The following is a 22,542-nucleotide window of genomic DNA, read 5'->3' as shown; positions in this document are numbered from 1 at the left end:
CTACCTGTCTCTTCCCCTCACATAGTGTCACTTAGCTCCCACACCACCCCCTCTGGTCACATACTGCTCCTTCTGCTTACCGTCACACTGTCCCTTCAGCTCTCTGCCCTAGTAGCTTCTCGTAAAGAATTACCACCCTCCCCTACTGTCACTAACACACTGATCACTTATCTTCAGTCTTCCTTTGCCAAGGTGTTTTGATTACAGGGCTTCCTTTCTTCAAGAGCAACGAGTAGAACAATGAGATTGCTCAGACCCCCCTAACCTGAGAAAATTGCTGGTTCTCATTCCCCAGAGCCGCATATAAGTTGATGCCCATGGAAATATATACATGGCAAGCAAAACATGGAGTACATTTTAACACTGTATTAGATAAGGCCCAGTTACTTGAGATGTTCCATGTAGTAGTGGAGTAGGAGCTAAAAGCAGGCTTGGAAAATGTGCATGCCACCCACTAGTATACCTATTGAGCGCAGGGAGCTTGTTCTACTGTGCAAAGAATGTTTGCGGGAGGGGGGACATTTTATTCTTGTCTGCCAGAAAATTGTGCATGCCCCCTCCGTGTTTGTTGCAAGGCACTATAGCTGGTTATTCCTACAATCCAGTCACATCGGTGATTTTCCTCATTTGGATAAATCGCCAATCTTCTGTTGCCTTCTTATCCTCACCTAATGCTGGTCGTGCTTTTGCCCATACACTCATCAATGAAACTATATCCCAGTTCTGTACCTTCTAACAGACTCTTTCTCTCACATAGGTACATATTGCACCTGCTTCTCAAAGGATCACACAAACATGCAGAAACCTACAACTCTTAGACTCCATTTTCTGATTTAATTTTTAGCGGATTCAACTTTAGTAAAAAAAAAAAAAAAGGCTGGGCTACAAATGGAAATCTGTGCAAAATGTACATATAAGGCTTAAACTGACATGTTTTCCACCAGCAGAACAACTTCCAATTTACCTTTTCATATTCCTCAAGATTTTCCCCTTTTTTCCATTGGAAGAATATTTTTGATTGTGTAGAGACCTCTTTTACTATACCTCATGGAGCCTGGAGACATTTGTTTTCTGTTCACACCCACTTTACTCACATATGCCAGACTTTGCTGGCAATAACCTTATGTGCTTAAATTGTGTTTGAAAATAATCAGCAACGTGTAGATAGCGACAAAGATAAGATTTTGTGGGTATGATTTGCCTCCTAATTCCCCCTTAGCCATCCACTTGAAAAATGAATGTTCTACTAATGCGCCTCAAATTCACTGAAGGTTATTCTCCGTGCTACGCTCCATCTGATTCTCTAAGTGAGGATTCTCTTGAGTCAGGATCTCAGAATTTTCGCTCACAGATTGTGCATCTAACTTCATCTTGGGTATTCAGAAAACTCTGTGAATTGGTCACGGTGTGTTTAAGTAGGGAATATGCTTGCGATTTAGGAGTAAATTGGCTAGTATTCTAAACAAATTTGGTACAACAATGCCTGTTGATCACTTGCTTTGCCATGTAGCTGTCACCAATGCATGTTATTCTCAAAATGTAAGGCTTGAGTACTATTTTGCTCCAGAGTGGCCTGTGGGGTTAAACCTTTGGCTGCTAGACTTTGTCATTCACGCAACCCGTTTCATGTGGATTTTGGGCTCGTATCCGTACAAGCCTTTGTTCGCATAAATCAATATGCGGAAGAAGTTGATGCCCATCAGGTAAATGCAGATCTAACGATTGTTTTCTGTCTGACCTGGAACAAACACACAGTAGAAAGTGCTTAATTTGAGTCCGAGGTTGCAGGTGGGGCCCACAACTACTCATGTTTTTTGGGGATTGGCATTTACTTTTCCGCATGAAATTTTGACCCAGAGCAAGAGCTCGAAAAACACAAGGAAGTAAAGAGGAGGAAGAGAAAGGAAACCATGGCAAAGGGAACAAGCATCTCCAATGCAATAGGTATAGAATTTACGCGAGTTTAAGCTATGGGCGTTGTAAATGAAAAGGCCTAATGACAATGCCTTTATTTATATTTTAAAAACAAAAATAAAAGGCATTGTCATTTACAATGTCAATCGCTCAAATTCGCGTAAATGCGAGACCTATTGCTTTGTAAGTGCTTGTTAATGATACTGTAGTCCATCACTTCTGAGTAATTTTCGTGTGCCACTAGAGGGCGCCAAAGGACCACTTATAACCATTCTACACTCTCACCAGGCTTGTCCGCAGGCAGATAATGTGCCTTTTTGGCAAAAATACATCTTAAAAATATAGTGGCTAAGTAAATTGATACGAAAGCCAGTAGTTTTCACTTTGCCAGTGGTTTGTCGTACTCGCCATCGGCCTTGCCAATTCCAGATACTTCTATAATATACCAGCTTTAGCAAAGTCAGTAGCAGCAGCGAACAGTCTCAAAGTTTGTTTTCTGTACCTTCATGATACCCACCACATTGCCACATTTGTTTTTTATACTTTCAAACGCTTATGATGAACCTTGTGCTGCGTCATGCAAGGTTTTCTTGTCAGGGTGGTACGGGTTCTTGATAGAATGTCATGTATTTGCTCCTGATGGAAGGTATGGTAAGTGTAGAAGGGACTGATCACATCTTTCAACATGAAGTTTGAATCCTGTTGGAAATTCAGTTGATCAATTGCAGCGGGATTATAATGGCTCCTGTTATGGAGAAAATAAAGTTGATTTTTTTTTTTTTTTTAATAATCCGTAGTTTCTCGTGTTGGGTTTTTGTTTTCTCACGTGTACACATAGGATTTATTTTTTATTTGTTAAGAATTTGGCTCCCATCAACTGGCTGTAGCAACCTTGAATTACTAGTCGGCTATAATTTCCAGCATGTTGGTTATCCTACAAAGGCGAGATACCAGTGTAAATCAATCCCCTTGTAGGGTGGAGCACATATCAATTTATGGCAAATTAAAATGTTTGGCTTAACTGCTTTTTAAGCAAGTTTAATTTGTATTTCACACACATACACTGAGCAGCAATAGCTTCTCTTTTTATCTGTTAATCCCACTGTCTTCAGTCATTTTACCTCTTAAGGAGACATTGGTAAAGCCAACACACCAACCTTCTATTGAAACTGCAACGCAGACCTTTTTGCTTGGCCATCGCTTGTGTCTTTGTGCTATTTTGTAGTATTAACACGTTTAAAAGCTGTTGTCTGTATGTGCAATCTATTGCATGTATCCAAATTTCAGTTGCTTTTTATTCATTAGAGCATGTTGGTACACACCAGTGATTGTGTGAGTGTTTCAAAGTGTGTTTTGCTTGCATGCGGCTTGTCTGTTGGTCTGTGAATGTGCTTCAGGTATGTTACTGTGTGTGTGTGTGTGTGTGTGTGTGATCTCTGTGGCCATTTAGTGTGTCTTGTCAGCAATGTGGGTACTGTTTTGAGTGGAGTACTGCATGTTGTCTTTGAGTGCATATGCTGTACAAGGACCAGAGAAACTGGCTTTGTCAAATGCTTGTTTTTTCTTCTTGTCTAACATTTGATTGGTTTCTGTTTACTTTTGAAGGGAGTATTAAATGCTGCATTTGCTAGTAAAGTATTTCTCTAAGTTTTCATTGTATGTCGAGAAATATACCATCTTTGCTGATGTCTCAGTAAAGTGCGTGATGACCAAGTGAAAAAATAAATGTGATAATGATTTGATGTGATGTGCGAAATATGGATCGTTGGATGTGAGATAATAGGAGCGTTTGTCTATTCTGTTATGCAAGAATACGTCGAGGTTGAGTTGAACGTAGGTGAGTAAGAATAACATCGGAACGGATGATGGAAAGTTTTGGTATCGTAAAAGGATTAGCCAGTGTCTGATGCAGCGTTAAGGAGTAAGGTGTAATAACCACGCACTGGTGGCTTAAGGGTTTGTGGGTCTTGAAAGCCCAGAAGTAGACCGGATCCTGGTGGATTTCTATTTGTCAAGTGCAGAGTTCTGCGTGCTGTTAAGTGGGGGGTGTTGGAATGTCGGGACTGAGCGAAGTACATGATAGGGTAGATGACTGGGTGAGTGTGAGCATCTTGTCTGATGCCCTTTTCTGAGATGAAGGGATTATAATGCCCATTGAATTATGTAGTGACACATTATTTTAAGTGCCTTCGGTCTATTTGCCTTGTTTCTGTTGGCAAAGAGTGTTCAGGCCTCTGGTGTGTATGGTAGTGGTGCCTTTCTTTGTAGTGCATAATGCCAGAGTATACAGTTCCGGAAGAGGACCGGGATGATTCTATTGACGATGGTACCCGACACCCTGGAGGAAGTAGTACTGTCAGGTCTTCTGTGACAATGTATGCACCTGTGCACCCCACATTGGCTTTTGTCTTGTGGAAGTATAATTCTTACACAGATTAGATTTTCAGTGGTATTAAGTGGAATATTGCTGTTGCGAAGATATTCGCACTAATTGGCATAATTTCCTAGCTATTGTCTTCCATGATTTAAACGAAACAACGCTGTTTACGGAACAGAGCTAGAAGCTGATGAAGAACACAAACTTGTATTTGGCTGCTCAACCATCTTCAAAAGCAGAATAGAAACGTGCAAAGCATGTGTGTTTTTTTTTTTTTTTAGTTAAATGGTTATTGTTTTGCACAGTTAAACTACCAGTTTAAGGCAAAGGCGCATATCTCATTAATATTGGACACTGAGCATTTTGTGTCCCCCTCCCCCCCCCCCCCCTCCCCCGACACTGTATGTTGAAATAAAATGCCAGTTGTATGCTCCTATTAGTGGTGTAGCCACTGGGTCACCTACATTCAAGGCGAGGGAGAATGTCAGGCATTATAGTAGTAGATGTGGCTTGGGTTCCAGAGCGCTCCGGGGGAAATGATTCATACAAAAGCTTTTTTCTTTTGTTAGAATATTTATTTTTATTTTGAAAGCAAATGACCAGGATCGTTTGGAGAATCTCCAGACATGTGATCACCTTTATCGGTTTTACGGTTTGAAAAACTTTATTCGACAGTTAAGTCATGAAAGTATCATACATTGACCATCTACATACACATGGATTAAAACATAAATTAAAACAAAACATAATTTCATGGGCACACGATTTTCAAACTTAAACCTGCGCTAATCACCAATTTGAATAAACAACATTGATATCTAGTGATCCAATTAATTAAAAAACATTCCAATTTAATTTAAACAGATAAATCAGAAAATGAGTAAATACATGACTACATACAAGCGCCTATTCATTAGGCGCTTTAATATTTAACTGTCTGGACCGTATTATCCAGGCCCACTTAATATACTTTGCCATTGCTATTGCAATTAATGGGCTCGGATCTGAACACAAGATTCTTAGTGCCTCTTCGTGCCTTCGGGTACCTAAAAGCCGACAGACAGGTAATACCCATTTTTGCGCGGGAGCTCATAAAGAGGACAGAAAAAAACAAAATGGCTCAAAGATTCTGTTGTGTCCCTGCATTTTGGGCATTTATCCAGGGACCCTTTAGTCCATTTAATTGTAAATGAACAAATAGGGAGAGTACCTATCCTAAACTGGAAATAAAGTTTGCGATCAATTGGTGCTTCAATCAAATCCCAAAAAAGTTCCTGTCTGGGGTAAGCCTTGATCTCTAAGTATCTAGCTGTTAGCTGGGATGTACACCCCTTTGAAACAGATTCCATGGCAATAAATTCCCAGTACTTGGCTTTAACAATTTCTTTTGGGGGAAAGACAGCATTTTGAGGATCATCCCAAAGGTTGCTCCATCCCAATCTATAAAGTAATAGCTTGATAGACCTCAACCAGTCTATTCTATGAAAGAGGTCTTTCTCCATTATTTCTTTTAGGCCCAAAGCATAATGCTTTAGCTCCTCAGTTGACCAGATCCTACGCCAATACAGCAGTGGTCGCAAATTAGCGGTGTCTTGTAGGGTTTTCAAACCAAGGTCCCAGAAAAGAGGTAACAAGGGAGTACTTTGTGGTACACCAACAACTTTCCGTATAAACTCGCTCTCCATAACATTCAACCGTTTTGGATTATTTCCATACCCCCATAGCTCAGAACCATATAGAGATGAGCTACGTATCTTCATCGAATAAACTTCGAGGAGTGGGGCTATTGGCTGAGTCTGCGAGTTTTTAAATCTTTTTAGAAGGAAACCTGTCTGTTGTTGGAACTTCATAATAGAAAGATCTATTTGACTTTTCCAACGCATATTCTTCTGCAATGTTCCTCCCAAATAAGTGAAAGCATCCACCTGTTCCAGGGGAGAGCCATTCATAACAATTACACTACTAAAGGGTTTGTAAGATCTACGCGGGTTGGGGCCATTCAGAACCATAAACTTGGTCTTGGAAACATTTATTTCCAAGCCACGTAGCAAGCAGAATTCTTCAAAGCGTCGGAGGGTAAGCTGTAAGCCACTCGGAGTTTTAGAAATCAGCAGCGTGTCATCCGCGAACATGAGAACAGGAATGCGGGTTCCAGACATAGCCGGAGCATCTGATGGGACCCGGGAGAGGAACTCTGCCACCCCGTTCACGAAGAGTGAGAACAAGGTCGGTGCCAAGACACAACCTTGCCGCACTCCTCGCTCCACGGGGAAAGACTCCGTTACTTCGCCCTGCCGTCCCCACCGGACCCGAGCAAAATTGTTCTCATGTAAGCGGACGACCAATGCCAATAACTCCGGTGCCATCCCCAAATCCTCCAACACTTGCCACAGCTCGTCACGTGGAACCAAATCGAAGGCCGCCCGCAGGTCAACAAACACAGCGTACAAAACCCCTTTTTCTAAAACCACTGTCCTCCAATAGAGGACGATAAACCTGAAGACCTGGTCTATGGTGCTGGTTTTAGGGCGAAACCCGGCCGGTAATGGGCTTAGGACATTGCTAGATTCCATCCAGGTCTGGATTTTGCCCAAAACCAGCCTGCCCAAGATCTTTTGTAAAGCATTTATCAAGCTAATGGGCCTATAGTTACAAGCCAACGATTTGTCCCCTTTTTTGTATATTGGGACGATTTCGGCACCTTTCCAAGAGTGCGGGATCGCCATTCCCTGAGCTATAGCATTAGCTAGGTATGTAATATATAATGACCACCTCGTTCTATTGTGCAAGAATACATCGGCCGGGATACAATCCATGCCGCGTGCACGGCCCTGGGTAACCATGTCAAGCGCAATATCAACCTCCCCGACACTAAACACGGGGGTATCATAAAACGGTCTCTCCTGATGAGGCTTACTAACTTCCTCAACACCTTTTGAATACTGAGACTTAAAGTCTACCCAAGAACTCTGAGGGACATGATTGTGAGGACTGTCGATAATTTCGCCCTTTTTCCATTTAAAAATATTCCAGAATTTTTTCTGGTTTTTATCAGCACATGCTGCTTTTAGGTCTTGCCACTAACGTTCGTTCCAATCCTTTTTTGCTTTCCATAGGACTTTTTTATGAGTATTGCGAGCTAATTTGATCTTACTTGCATCCTTTGATTTTAGAGCAAGTCCCAGATCAGTACGGGCTTGTTTGCAGGAGGCATTATACCAACCCTCCTGTTTGCTTCTCGGGGCTTTCTTTACTACAAGAGGTCTGCAAAAACATGATTTTAGTTTAGCAACTAGTTTATCATGAATTTTCTCAAATGTAACTAAGGGTTGCCCTAAATTATCTACTGCCGTAATTGACGTCAGCGCCTCTTCAACATGGGACTCGATACTACCTAACAGGTCTGGGTGTTCTACTACGTTACGCCATTTAAGGTGACGTTCATTGTTTGATAGAACTACAGCTAGACCTATCTTTTCAGGAGTTTGATCTTTTCTATCTCTCGTTCCCAAATCAAAGATAGCAACTAGGGGATTGTGGTCGCTTTCTATCCGTGTCTCGACCACCATGTCCACTAATGTATGCCACATCCTCAAGTGGACTAAGAGGTAATCTATATTACTTGCCCTGGTACCATTGACATACGTTTTATTACACATCCTATCTGATATGGTTCTGCCATTGGCTGCCCTCAACTGATTGCCCAGGCAGAACCCTTTCAGGTACAGGGCCGCCTCAGTCCACTTACCGACTGCCTTTGTCTCAAGCTGTGGGACACCCCATTTTGAATCCTCTTCCTCTGTCAAAAGCATGTCTTGAGACCCTAATGGCTCAAAAGTCGTGTTAAAATCTCCCGCAATAAGTGGGAGCACCTCAATAGGGCTAGATTCTACAAGAGTATTTAATGCGGATATCACCTCAGATTTTTTTCCCGCCTGGTAAGCCCCTTGCATATACATTGTATATGTCAATTTTAAGGTTTTGCGAACTGGTCAGCCTAATTCCCAATATATCAGCGTTCTGTGTTTGGGTGGTTTGAACTTTACATTCCAGGTTTTGTTTAACCCAGATGGTCAGGCCTCCTGATGCCCGCCCCCTGGGTTTTTTCTCTGCTGGAACAAAAAAATTCAAATATCCCAACATGAACACCGGCTCAAGTGACCATGTCTCTTGAAAAAGACAGATGTCATGCTTGCTGATAAAATCTACCCATAGGGGAAAGGATAGTTTGGAGCCTATACCCGCCACATTCCAAGATAAAAACAATACATGACCTGCAGAGACAGATCCCCCTTCCATACTCCCTATAGTAGTTATAGGGGAAGGGGCTATATCTTGCCCAAGGCGAGGGGTGATATCGATGCCTAAAATTTCATTTTGACATTCAGCTTGGATGCCTTGTTCCCTAGCCCCGATCATATTTGTTTGGTCAAAGGATATATTAACATCTCTGCCATCAATTATATTAGGCGGCTCTCTTTCACATATACCCTCATCTGCCATTAGAGCCACATATGTTTTTTCACAGTTGCTCGATGTCGCTATGGATACATGTGACATTGCATCATTAAAGTGTGTTCTACCATCAGTCAGTCAGTCGCAGTCCGCTAACCCAGAGAGTACATCGAATCTATTAATGGATCTTATGTCCTCAAAAAAAGTTCCATTTGTCAAGGGGCCCCTACGTGTAATCCTACCTGGGGGCAGGGACTTAGGTACATAGAAATGAGACCGTGGCATTGTACATATCAGAGCCGAAGGGTCATTTTGGGGCCAAGAACAGATATATTCCACACACCGCCTATCCCTAAAATTAATAACAATGCAATCCCCCTTAGATGACTTAGGGCTTCTGCCCACCCAATTTACTCGCCTAGCATATAAAATCTCAGCACGCATATGGGCCGGCAGTGGTCGTTTGGCATTGAGCCAGTGTGTACATTTATTCTTTAAATCCCAATAGGATTCCCTTGCTCCATTCGCCAAATTAGGAACCCCAGTTAATGATCACCACATAGGGGGCAGCTTCAGGGGGTAAATGTAGATCAATTAGGCCTGGAGAGGCCTGTACTACAGGCCGAGTAGATGGAAGCTGCCTGCCAGTTCTTGCTCTACTTGCCCTAGGACTATTTGGTATCGGGCGTGGGGAAAGATGTTCAACTGCTACCCGGGTGTCCACTGCTGAAGTAGGATTAAGCTCCTGGGGGATAGAACAATTATCTGGCGCAGAAATAATCAAATTACTGGCAGTGGAATTGGTCTCGATACGATGACCTATTACGCCAGAGCGCTCTTTTAACGAACTCTGGCCTTGTTTACCACCCCGAGAATGACCCGAGGCAAGTGAGAGTTCCATACATACAAGTCTACTTTCAATAGAACCTAACCTTTCATAGATGGGGTCACATAGTTTCTTAACAATACTTTCCAATTTATCCCAAAAAGATACTGTATCTGTTACTTCCACATCTGACAGCCCCAATGATGGTAATGGGTATGCCCTTGTTTCGATTGTTAGAGGCTTGGGGCATGGGGGTGTAACCCTCTTTGAAACAGAAACAAGGGAATGACCAGCCTTAGCGTTAGCGTTCTTCCCAGCGGCTTTCTTTTGATTACCCCTACAGTTTTTTTTCAGAGTAGTGGCTGGTTGTTGATGGCCGGAAGCCGCATTTAAGTTACTGGTTGAGCGAGTCTTAATATTTGACAAAGGTTTGGAAGTAGGGACCCCACTACCAATATTTATAGTGTCCGCATTATCATCCAATATTTCAATCAGAGACGAGGGACATGTCGTTGAGTCATTAATTCGTTCTTCCATCACAGGAGACACTGGACTCAAGGAATCCAACCTAACAGGCTGGCCACACGGAGGTGATCTTGAGTTAGCCATATTCCCCAAAGAGGACCTCTTGTCACAGAGAATGTCTAATGATAGTCTTTTTTCAGTTAATTCTATATCCTTGGCAAGGGCTGATTGTACTCTCACCAAGAAGTTGTCCAATGTTCCCATTAGTGCGCCCCCAGTCGATTGCAAAATAGGACCATCCCTTTTGGGTATTTTATCCATTTTTGGCATCTAGTTGCAACGTCTTTAAGCAAAAACCCACTGAGTTACAGACGTACAGCTATTAGCTTGCACTTACCCACCATCGAAAGCTGCAAGCAATAGGTGTTAGAGAAGGGTCCCGTTCCGTTCTCTGGCGTTCTCGGACGGGCCCGCCCTTGGCCCGGGCTTCGCCCGGCTCGCGCCCGCGCGCGTCCCGCGGACCGTGCTGAGTGTTATAGCGTCAGGGCGGGAGTACGGGAAGAGGACACAGCTGTGTTCAATCGCGGGGCTGCTGGTCTTCGCAGTCCCGCGTTACCTTCGCTTCCTCAGATGACAGTCACCAATAGGGATTTAAGCAGCTCCTCCGTTCTTCAGCGCTCATTAGATCCTTCGGTTAAAAGTTTGGAAATAAAACCAGTCTCAATACTCCAACCACGAACGGCTCCCGCGAAGCGGGGGCCGTGAGGAGTGTTATAGCGTCAGGGCGGGAGTACGGGAAGAGGACACAGCTGTGTTCAATCGCGGGGCTGCTGGTCCTCGCAGTCCCGCGTTACCTTCGCTTCCTCAGATGACCGTCACCAATAGGGATTTAAGCAGCTCCTCCGTTCTTCAGCGCTCATTAGATCCTTCGGTTAAAAGTTTGGAAATAAAACCAGTCTCAATACTCCAACCACGAACGATCACCTTTATCATGACCAAGCTTCCGTATAGAATTTCACAAATGAATGGAGCAGAAATAAGGGCATGGAAATATCCTTTTATCCCTGTGGTGATATCTTGGCCTACAGTTTTCTTTGTTTGATTTGAATTTTTTTAAATAGTTTTTTTCCCCCTGTACCTGCCCACTGTTGTGAGTCTGTAGAGGTGGTAGCTGCTGCCTTAGAATTTCTAGTGGGCTCTTTAAACTAGAACAGCCTCACCGAGGCTCAACTGTCGCAGTGAGAGACGGGAAGGAATAGGCAAGAGTTCATAGCTCGCCTAAACTAAAAACAAACCAGCCCAACCACCCCAAACATTCTCCCCAACCACCCTCCCTACCTCCTAATCCTAACCCAGCAGCATCTATTGCCCCATAACATGACTACAAACGAAAGAAGTCCACCATATAAAAGTAGAATGCTGGACATTTAAAATAACTATTACTGTGCAGTTCTTGTATGGCTCTAGCGCACTGAGGAAGGCAACATGCTGAAGCGCGTTTGCGATATTAAAGCCATTTTAAAAACATCCTGCGAGTCCACATACATTTTTTTCGGGTTGTTGAGGAACAAGCGGAGCCCATATCCGCCAAGAGAGTGGCACCCGTCGTGAGTTCGACAGACCTTGTTGGAAGTTGCAATGGGATATATATATGTAATACACACACTGAAAAAACCTCCGGTTTAAGGAACGTTATAATTAACCCTGGGTGGAGTTGCACTACGCGGCACTCCGCGAAGTGCAAAAAAAAAAAACCGCCGCCGCACTACGTGGGGCTACGCGAGCGCCAGAGTACGGTAGAAAAATGCCGTTCGCGGTGACTGCATATTGACGGATGCTTGTCCTCACTGTGCAATCATTGCGAACGGCACCATGCACAGGGCAAGCGGTCCCTGCTTTCCTTTTCTGCAGCTCGAGTAGATTTTTACTCGACCGTCCGCTTTCTCAACACGAACGGGCAGTTTCTCAACGCGAGCTGTTGACAGCATAAGCGACCACTCTCAAAGAGATAACTGAACCCCCCCCCCCCCCCCCCCCCCCCGGCGTTGAAAAATCTCACCGGGAAGTTGATTTTTCTCGCTCACGGTTGCCAACTTGACGTTGGTGAACGCGAGCGAGGGGGATAAAAACACCGCTCCGCAGCGCGAAGCAGAGTTTTTCGGAACTCTGCGATCAGTGCAGAAAACACTGCGAGCGGAGCGGAGTTCACGGCCCAGGGTTAGTTATAATTAGGAATTAGCATTTAAAAAAACCTTTGAAATTCACTGAAAAAACCAAAGGTTACAGGGATGTTAGGGTGACATTTCACTCGTTCAAAATCCGAGAAATGAAGCCGTTCTAGTTAGCACACAGCTGGATTGCTGAGAGGTGGTCAGTGGCCACAGTCTCTTTCTCCACCACTCTGCAAACGCGCCTCCTGGCACACTGCTGCTTGGGGGATGAAGTCTACTTTACTCCTGAGGCCCTCAAGTGGCAAAGGCACCTCCTCAACCCAGCAGCAGTGCACCAAGAGGTGCGTTTGCAGAGTGGTGGAAAAAGGGGCTTGGCCTCCGACCACCTCTAAGCAATCCAGCTGTGTGGGGCTTACTGGACTTAACAGGTGTGTTAGTTGGCCCCTAGAGACCCTCCGCAACAAAGGGGTCTTTATCCTCCAGCCAAGAGCGCGCCAGGAGGCACGTTTGCAGAGTAATGGAGAAAGAGGGCGAGTTGCCGGCTTCCTAGAATAATTTTTAAATAAATCGGTTGAAGTGTTGGCAACTAATCAGATTACAATACGGGGACTGTCGGATCCGCGGGTAATCCGCATCCCTATATAAACAAATTTGTTTTCCAGTTAATATATCTCCCAAACTACAGAACGGATTTACACCAAATCACAAAGAGCACAATCTGCGTACCAAGATCTAGCTTCCTGCCAAATTTGGTGTAATTCCGTCCAGCGGTTCGGGCTGCAGGCGTGTTCCAAGGACCTATGGGAATGAACATGGAGATGACGCGTTTTGGCACCCCCTTTTTTCTGAACCCTCATTTGACGAATCACCCTGAAACTTTCCAAACAATGCCTGGAGTACTGAGAGCAGTTTTTGGGCAAATTTCATTGAGATTCATCTACCGGGACCAAAGATGTAGGCAACTGAAAATCACCTTTTTTGATAAACTCTGTCCTAACTATAACTACCTACTGGCGACCGCCAGTTATATTCTCTGATCCGTTGGAACTGATCCAGCGCGAAACTGGGGGGAATTTTCATATCCTCCCTGTGTCACAGACCCGTCGTCACGCTAACTCATTCACACACGCATTCATTGGTGGGGCCCATAACACCAACACTCATATGTTCTCTCACGGACCTGCACACAGGAGGAATGATGATACGCTGGACATGGGGGGGGGGGGGGGGGGTACCTTATTAGGGAAGAAAAGAGTTATATTACAGAATATACATATTTACATCACCACCTATAGATAGGCTCCTAACCTTAACATCAAGGCACTCCACCACTTGGTCGACGGACCAATTAGTTGGACTGGTTGATGGTGACTTAAAACCAGCTAAAACACATTTAAGCTTCAGAATCCTCTAGTCACCTAATGGAAAAACCACAAACTCATAATTTCTGTTAATCAAATTATTGTTTATCTAAATCTTGTTTGCAATTATATAATTAGCATTTCGGTCAATCAAATTTGAATTTGTCAATCAACGCAAATCGCATGACATTTTATATTTACCTATTCTTGCTATCGGGGTCTTTTCTAATTCAATTGGCTCTGCATAAACCAAATTCTCTGCTCAATTGTCCCAATAGAAAGCAGGCCAAGACTCAAAAGTCCGGGAAAGTTCTTTGCTCAGCGTGACACAGTCCCAAAGTTCTCCAAAGGACCAAAAATCATGCAAGCATGTAGCTCATCCGTCATCGTCTGTGGGGTGAAAGGGGTGCGTGGCTAACTCCTCCCTATTCTACTACCCTGTTTATAATAAAATTCCGGGTAACATGAAACATTTCTTTGGCAATACTGAATTTTGATTGGTCCATTTGAAGAAATTTTTAACATCATCCGACTTTCCCAGAGACTTTGGTTCTCAGAGAACTGCTGGGTCACTTCCTCGGTTCATGTCATAATCATGCTACATTGTAGTTTCCTGGTTGTGGAAGATCATTGTTTGCTGCGTTGATTTTCACTAACTGAAGTTTGGCAGTCCTCCATGTTCCTATCCTTGACCAGGAACACTGTGCTCTGACTTGAGGTTGCCTGGAGGTCTACGGAGCCATCCGAGTCTGCGCAGTAGACCTCGCGCTCACGAGACGGTGGCCACTTTCGAACTCCATTTTGGATGTCATGGCTTGGTAGGCCCAAATGCCAACTTGAGCGAAACAAACACAAAAGAGTAATACGCGGAAATGAAGATTCTAATATTAAACCCTCACTAAACCCTTTATGTATTAGTATTTTCCTAGCTTATAGCGACATTTAAAGCGATAATACTCACCCTTCGGTCCTAACAGGAACGCAAACGTCACCAAAGCAACATAAATCATGCAATATTCTATCACCACACGTACTATTGTTAATAGGTGTACCACAATTAGTTATTAGAGTTATTCTGCCATGCAAATAGCAATGAGTCCCGCGTGTAATTTGTTTACCAAAAATGCAAATTGTTGGTTAGTATAACACAGCAAACAGTCAATTCAAATTAAAATATAAATTATGTAATTAGTATTGTCATGCAAAATAGAGAAGGTATACACAATTTTGCTTTACCTGCTCCATCAGAACTAACCTGTGAAACATCAAGTATTTACTCTCCGAAGCAGCAGAATACCTTTTATTTTCCCCTATATGCTGAAGCTGTCTCAAGAGAAAAGTTTTTGTTGGTTTAAATTAGGGCCTTTATATCAGTGATTGACTAAGAAATGGACTCCAGTGGCTTGTAAGAGTTTGTATTGTTTAGGAAGGTGCATACAGCCTTACATAGAAGCAAAACTGGATTCTAGTTTTCAGGCAGCGAAAAAGTTTCACAACTCTTGCATACAAAACAGAGGCAGTTACAGTGGGCATGTAGTTTGATAGGATTCTCAATTGTATGTGGGGGTCTAAGCTCAAAAATAGGTGGTTTGTTTTTAAAGATGGAAGCATTTCTGCATGTAATTTAGTGCATTAGCAGAAAGATTTTAACTGGTCTGTTAAGTGTGTGCATCATTTGCAATAACACAATCACATTTAAGATGGGATATCAGGCAAATGTATATTGGGCGGGAGGGGGCATCAAGATCTAGTCGCATGTCGAACAGATCTACAAGTGCTGCTTCATTGGGATTCAATCGTTCTAATAACGTTTGTCTTCAGATACCTCCTGAATGCCACTGAGTTCACTAATAACTTTGATTTAAATCTCTCATTATTCCAACTTGTAGGTCCACAAGAAAAGGTTCAAGAGGAACAGTCCGAACACAACGTAGAAGACGCTCCAAGTCTCCAATTCTCCATCCTCCTAAGTTTACACACTGTAGTTCGAAAACCTCCATGTCTGGCACACTACTGAAACATAAGCTCCAAATAGAAACTCTAGATGGTGGTGTTTGTTTAGGAAATTCTGCCAAAAAAGAACCACCTGCCACTCTTGAAGTCCTTGCTAGTGGAAGATTTGATGAACACCCAGAAGAATCTGCTCCAGAACCAACTTCAGACACTGATGTTGCTAATCAAAATTCTGCCATTTCATTGGTTTCTGAATCGAGCCTGAAACCAAGCCAGCCTTCGGATTTCCGATTAGTATCCAAATCCAGTGCAGCTAAAAAGTGTACTTGCAAAGGTAAAGAATGCCAGTGTAAAAACTGGAAGAATATGGAAGTGTACTCCTTTTCTGGTTTACGGAACATTATTTCTGAATGTGAGAAGAGCGTGATGGAGGACTATTCACAGTCTCTGCAAAATAGAATTCAGATTTCAAGCACAGGATCATCTGGATCACCTCGCTCTTGTTCAGAACAAGCAAGGGCATCTGTGGATGACGTAACTATAGAGGACCTTTCTGGCTACATGGAATATTACTTTTTTATTCCTAAGGAAATGTCCTACATGGCTGAAATGATGTACACTTAATAAGTTATCATTGTGCTGGTTTGACCGGACCTCTTGTAGGTACAGCAGTTACAAGGTCCCCAGCCTTAGGCATCAATCTTAAGATGAGGCTGCTTATTAGGCAGGTTTGCTTGTAATTAAAGATAATTGGTGAATCTCACACCGCATAAAGTAACTTGCCTTTGTTTAACTCCAAGAATGTAAAGCAGTGGCTACGGGGTAGAGTTACAATGTGAGGAAGTTGCTTTAGTAAAATAGCTTTTTTCGCTCTTAATAAATCTTTATTAATGGGCTGATTTCCTTGGAGTACATTGTTTTGACAATGTATGCATTTGTCAAAGGATATATTTTCATTACTCCTTGATCACCTCTCAGCTACATGTAATGTAACTTGAACTGGACACCCTAACTTGCAAAATGTTCCATCTGTTAGCAAATTGTAATAATTAATTTTTTTCTGTTAAGGTTGCATGCAAACAGTTGTTTGTCAGTTGGATTACTTGTACATCAAATGAATTGAATGAACAGTATAGCTAATGCGTTTCATTTGATAGGTTTAGATAATTCCTGAAAGGAATCTGGATTGGCAAGTCGGTTTTCTTTAAGATCAAAACTTATTACTTTGGCCAAAGTATGTTGTGCAAATTCCTTGGTAATACAATACAGTATTAGCTTTCTTCTACCCATGAGTGGTGGAAAGCTGACGATGTCTGTGCACTGCTAATCAAATTGTTGACTTTCGGTCGTGTTGGGGGAAACAAAATGTAATTGTTGAAATTCATAACATTAAAGTGTTTACCTAACTGCCTGCGTAAGTGCATAATTTATTATAACGTTAAATGATTATTATAACTTCACATCTCCCATACAGACACCCACCAAGAAACACACTCACACACGCCACACTCACACACGCCACACTCACACACGCCACACTCACACACGCCACACTCACACACGCCACACTCACACACGCCACACTCACACACGCCACACTCACACACGCCACACACGCCACACTCACACACGCCACACTCACACACGCCACACTCACACACGCCACACTCACACACGCCCCACTCACACACGCCCCACTCACACACGCCCCACTCACACACGCCCCACTCACACACGCCCCACTCACACACGCCCCACTCACACACGCCCCACTCACACACGCCCCACTCACACACGCCCCACTCACACACGCCCCACTCACACACGCCCCACTCACACACGCCCCACTCACACACGCCCCACTCACACACGCCCCACTCACACACGCCCCACTCACACACGCCCCACTCACACACGCCCCACTCACACACGCCCCACTCACACACGCCCCACTCACACACGCCCCACTCACACACGCCCCACTCACACACGCCACACTCACACACGCCCCACTCACACACGCCCCACTCACACACGCCCCACTCACACACGCCCCACTCACACACGCCACACTCACACACGCCCCACTCACACACGCCCCACTCACACACGCCACACTCACACACGCCACACTCACACACGCCACACTCACACACGCCACACTCACACACGCCACACTCACACACGCCACACTCACACACGCCACACTCACACACGCCACACTCACACACGCCACACTCACACACGCCACACTCACACACGCCACACTCACACACGCCACACTCACACACGCCACACTCACACACGCCACACTCACACACGCCACACTCACACACGCCACACTCACACACGCCACACTCACACACGCCACACTCACACACGCCACACTCACACACGCCACACTCACACACGCCACACTCACACACGCCACACTCACACACGCCACACTCACACACGCCACACTCACACACGCCACACTCACACACGCCACACTCACACACGCCACACTCACACACGCCACACTCACACACGCCACACTCACACACGCCACACTCACACACGCCACACTCACACACGCCACACTCATACCCCGTCAACCAGGATCATGCATGCTCCTTAACACCCGCTTACTCAGCAAGCACGCCACGTCAGTCTGGAAAGTTCTGGAAGGACCTGCTTTTCACCACAGAAACATGACTGCTTGCAGCGTTAACATTGGACATCCCTGCTACCATCTCCGTTGGACACAAGGTCGTCAGGCATGTCTTCCAACACAGGCCCAGAGGAGAAATCACCGTAATTATTTCAGGTGCACCACATCCACAGAAGCTGGAACAAACTACATGGGGAATTTCATCTTTAAAATACAAACCACAGGAAAACCTGGTCTATCGTGCCCAGGACCCTGAGACAATTTCACGCGGGACATTACGGATTTCATTGCCCCACTAGTTCTCACTCCAGTGCATACATCCTCATAGGAGACATTGATTTCCTTCTAGAAGACTGGACTGACCCCAATTTTGCTGCACCCCTAGACAGCCTCGGCACCCTGTGACTAACCCAAAGTGTCACTGCCCCTTCCCCCCCACCCCACACACACACACGCCCTCTCTCTCTCTCGCGCCCTCACACCCTCTCGCTCTCTCTCACCCTCTCTCTCTTGCCCTCTCTCTTGCCCGCCCTCTCTCTTGCCCTCTCTCTTGCCCGCCCTCTCTCTTGCCCTCTCTCTCTCTTGCCCTCTCTCTCTCTCTTGCCTTCTCTCTCTCATTCCTTCTCTCTCTTGCCCTCTCTCTCTTGCCCTCTCTCTCTCTCTTGCCCTCTCTCTCTCTCTCTTGCCCTCTCTCTCTCTCTCTTGCCCTCTCTCTCTTGCCCCCTCTCTCTCTTGCCCCCTCTCTCTCTTGCCCCCTCTCTCTCTTGCCCCCTCTCTCTCTTGCCCCCTCTCTCTCTTGCCCCCTCTCTCTCTTGCCCCCTCTCTCTCTTGCCCCCTCTCTCTCTTGCCCCCTCTCTCTCTTGCCCCCTCTCTCTCTTGCCCCCTCTCTCTCTTGCCCCCTCTCTCTCTTGCCCCCTCTCTCTCTTGCCCCCTCTCTCTCTTGCCCCCTCTCTCTCTTGCCCCCTCTCTCTCTTGCCCCCTCTCTCTCTTGCCCCCTCTCTCTCTTGCCCCCTCTCTCTCTTGCCCCCTCTCTCTTGCCCCCTCTCTCTTGCCCCCTCTCTCTTGCCCCCTCTCTCTTGCCCCCTCTCTCTCTTGCCCCCTCTCTCTCTTGCCCCCTCTCTCTCTTGCCCCCTCTCTCTCTTGCCCCCTCTCTCTCTTGCCCCCTCTCTCTCTTGCCCCCTCTCTCTCTTGCCCCCTCTCTCTCTTGCCCTCTCTCTCTTGCCCTCTCTCTCTTGCCCTCTCTCTCTTGCCCTCTCTCTCTTGCCCTCTCTCTCTCGCCCTCTCTCTCTCGCCCTCTCTCTCTCGCTCTCTCTCGCCCTCTCTCTCGCCCTCTCTCCCTCTCTCTCTCTCTCTCTCTCGCCCTCTCTCTCGCCCTCTCTCTCGCCCTCTCTCCCTCTCTCTCTCTCTCGCCCTCTCTCTCTCTCTCTCTCTCGCCCTCTCTCTCTCGCCCTCTCTCACCCTCTCTCTCGCCCTCTCTCTCTCTCTCGCCCTCTCTCTCTCTCTTGCCCTCTCTCTCTCTCTCGCCCTCTCTCTCTCTCTCGCCCTCTCTCTCTCTCTTGCCCTCTCTCTCTCTTGCCCTCTCTCTCTCTTGCCCTCTCTCTCTCTTGCCCTCTCTCTCTCTTGCCCGCCCTCTGTCTCTTGCCCGCCCTCTGTCTCTTGCCCGCCCTCTGTCTCTTGCCCGCCCTCTGTCTCTTGCCCGCCCTCTGTCTCTTGCCCGCCCTCTGTCTCTTGCCCGCCCTCTGTCTCTTGCCCGCCCTCTGTCTCTTGCCCGCCCTCTGTCTCTTGCCCGCCCTCTGTCTCTTGCCCGCCCTCTGTCTCTTGCCCGCCCTCTGTCTCTTGCCCGCCCTCTGTCTCTTGCCCGCCCTCTGTCTCTTGCCCGCCCTCTGTCTCTTGCCCGCCCTCTGTCTCTTGCCCGCCCTCTGTCTCTTGCCCGCCCTCTGTCTCTTGCCCGCCCTCTGTCTCTTGCCCGCCCTCTGTCTCTTGCCCGCCCTCTGTCTCTTGCCCGCCCTCTGTCTCTTGCCCGCCCTCTGTCTCTTGCCCGCCCTCTGTCTCTTGCCCGCCCTCTGTCTCTTGCCCGCCCTCTGTCTCTTGCCCGCCCTCTGTCTCTTGCCCGCCCTCTGTCTCTTGCCCGCCCTCTGTCTCTTGCCCGCCCTCTGTCTCTTGCCCGCCCTCTGTCTCTTGCCCGCCCTCTGTCTCTTGCCCGCCCTCTGTCTCTTGCCCGCCCTCTGTCTCTTGCCCGCCCTCTGTCTCTTGCCCGCCCTCTGTCTCTTGCCCGCCCTCTGTCTCTTGCCCGCCCTCTGTCTCTTGCCCGCCCTCTGTCTCTTGCCCGCCCTCTGTCTCTTGCCCGCCCTCTGTCTCTTGCCCGCCCTCTGTCTCTTGCCCGCCCTCTGTCTCTTGCCCGCCCTCTGTCTCTTGCCCGCCCTCTGTCTCTTGCCCGCCCTCTGTCTCTTGCCCGCCCTCTGTCTCTTGCCCGCCCTCTGTCTCTTGCCCGCCCTCTGTCTCTTGCCCGCCCTCTGTCTCTTGCCCGCCCTCTGTCTCTTGCCCGCCCTCTGTCTCTTGCCCGCCCTCTGTCTCTTGCCCGCCCTCTGTCTCTTGCCCGCCCTCTGTCTCTTGCCCGCCCTCTGTCTCTTGCCCGCCCTCTGTCTCTTGCCCGCCCTCTGTCTCTTGCCCGCCCTCTGTCTCTTGCCCGCCCTCTGTCTCTTGCCCGCCCTCTGTCTCTTGCCCGCCCTCTGTCTCTTGCCCGCCCTCTGTCTCTTGCCCGCCCTCTGTCTCTTGCCCGCCCTCTGTCTCTTGCCCGCCCTCTGTCTCTTGCCCGCCCTCTGTCTCTTGCCCGCCCTCTGTCTCTTGCCCGCCCTCTGTCTCTTGCCCGCCCTCTGTCTCTTGCCCGCCCTCTGTCTCTTGCCCGCCCTCTGTCTCTTGCCCGCCCTCTGTCTCTTGCCCGCCCTCTGTCTCTTGCCCGCCCTCTGTCTCTTGCCCGCCCTCTGTCTCTTGCCCGCCCTCTGTCTCTTGCCCGCCCTCTGTCTCTTGCCCGCCCTCTGTCTCTTGCCCGCCCTCTGTCTCTTGCCCGCCCTCTGTCTCTTGCCCGCCCTCTGTCTCTTGCCCGCCCTCTGTCTCTTGCCCGCCCTCTGTCTCTTGCCCGCCCTCTGTCTCTTGCCCGCCCTCTGTCTCTTGCCCGCCCTCTGTCTCTTGCCCGCCCTCTGTCTCTTGCCCGCCCTCTGTCTCTTGCCCGCCCTCTGTCTCTTGCCCGCCCTCTGTCTCTTGCCCGCCCTCTGTCTCTTGCCCGCCCTCTGTCTCTTGCCCGCCCTCTGTCTCTTGCCCGCCCTCTGTCTCTTGCCCGCCCTCTGTCTCTTGCCCGCCCTCTGTCTCTTGCCCGCCCTCTGTCTCTTGCCCGCCCTCTGTCTCTTGCCCGCCCTCTGTCTCTTGCCCGCCCTCTGTCTCTTGCCCGCCCTCTGTCTCTTGCCCGCCCTCTGTCTCTTGCCCGCCCTCTGTCTCTTGCCCGCCCTCTGTCTCTTGCCCGCCCTCTGTCTCTTGCCCGCCCTCTGTCTCTTGCCCGCCCTCTGTCTCTTGCCCGCCCTCTGTCTCTTGCCCGCCCTCTGTCTCTTGCCCGCCCTCTGTCTCTTGCCCGCCCTCTGTCTCTTGCCCGCCCTCTGTCTCTTGCCCGCCCTCTGTCTCTTGCCCGCCCTCTGTCTCTTGCCCGCCCTCTGTCTCTTGCCCGCCCTCTGTCTCTTGCCCGCCCTCTGTCTCTTGCCCGCCCTCTGTCTCTTGCCCGCCCTCTGTCTCTTGCCCGCCCTCTGTCTCTTGCCCGCCCTCTGTCTCTTGCCCGCCCTCTGTCTCTTGCCCGCCCTCTGTCTCTTGCCCGCCCTCTGTCTCTTGCCCGCCCTCTGTCTCTTGCCCGCCCTCTGTCTCTTGCCCGCCCTCTGTCTCTTGCCCGCCCTCTGTCTCTTGCCCGCCCTCTGTCTCTTGCCCGCCCTCTGTCTCTTGCCCGCCCTCTGTCTCTTGCCCGCCCTCTGTCTCTTGCCCGCCCTCTGTCTCTTGCCCGCCCTCTGTCTCTTGCCCGCCCTCTGTCTCTTGCCCGCCCTCTGTCTCTTGCCCGCCCTCTGTCTCTTGCCCGCCCTCTGTCTCTTGCCCGCCCTCTGTCTCTTGCCCGCCCTCTGTCTCTTGCCCGCCCTCTGTCTCTTGCCCGCCCTCTGTCTCTTGCCCGCCCTCTGTCTCTTGCCCGCCCTCTGTCTCTTGCCCGCCCTCTGTCTCTTGCCCGCCCTCTGTCTCTTGCCCGCCCTCTGTCTCTTGCCCGCCCTCTGTCTCTTGCCCGCCCTCTGTCTCTTGCCCGCCCTCTGTCTCTTGCCCGCCCTCTGTCTCTTGCCCGCCCT

At 47.8% G+C, this 22,542-nt stretch overlaps 1 protein-coding gene across 1 annotated transcript in view; it reads left to right on the top strand.

The window, feature by feature from the left end:
* The window catches only part of OSER1 (oxidative stress responsive serine rich 1), a 62,841-nt gene extending 45,912 nt beyond the window's left edge, over positions 1-16,929 (top strand). Inside the window, exon 4 of the mRNA XM_085619313.1 lies at positions 15,459-16,929. Within this exon, the coding sequence (XP_085475439.1) occupies positions 15,459-16,146 (688 nt within the window). The 3' untranslated portion in view covers positions 16,147-16,929. The remainder of the gene's footprint in view (positions 1-15,458) is intronic.
* The last annotated feature ends 5,613 nt before the right edge of the window (positions 16,930-22,542 follow it).

This window comes from Triturus cristatus, chromosome 7, assembly GCF_964204655.1.
Source record: "Triturus cristatus chromosome 7, aTriCri1.1, whole genome shotgun sequence".
Taxonomy (NCBI): domain Eukaryota; kingdom Metazoa; phylum Chordata; class Amphibia; order Caudata; family Salamandridae; genus Triturus; species Triturus cristatus.
This window is presented reverse-complemented; position numbering and strand designations above follow the sequence as displayed.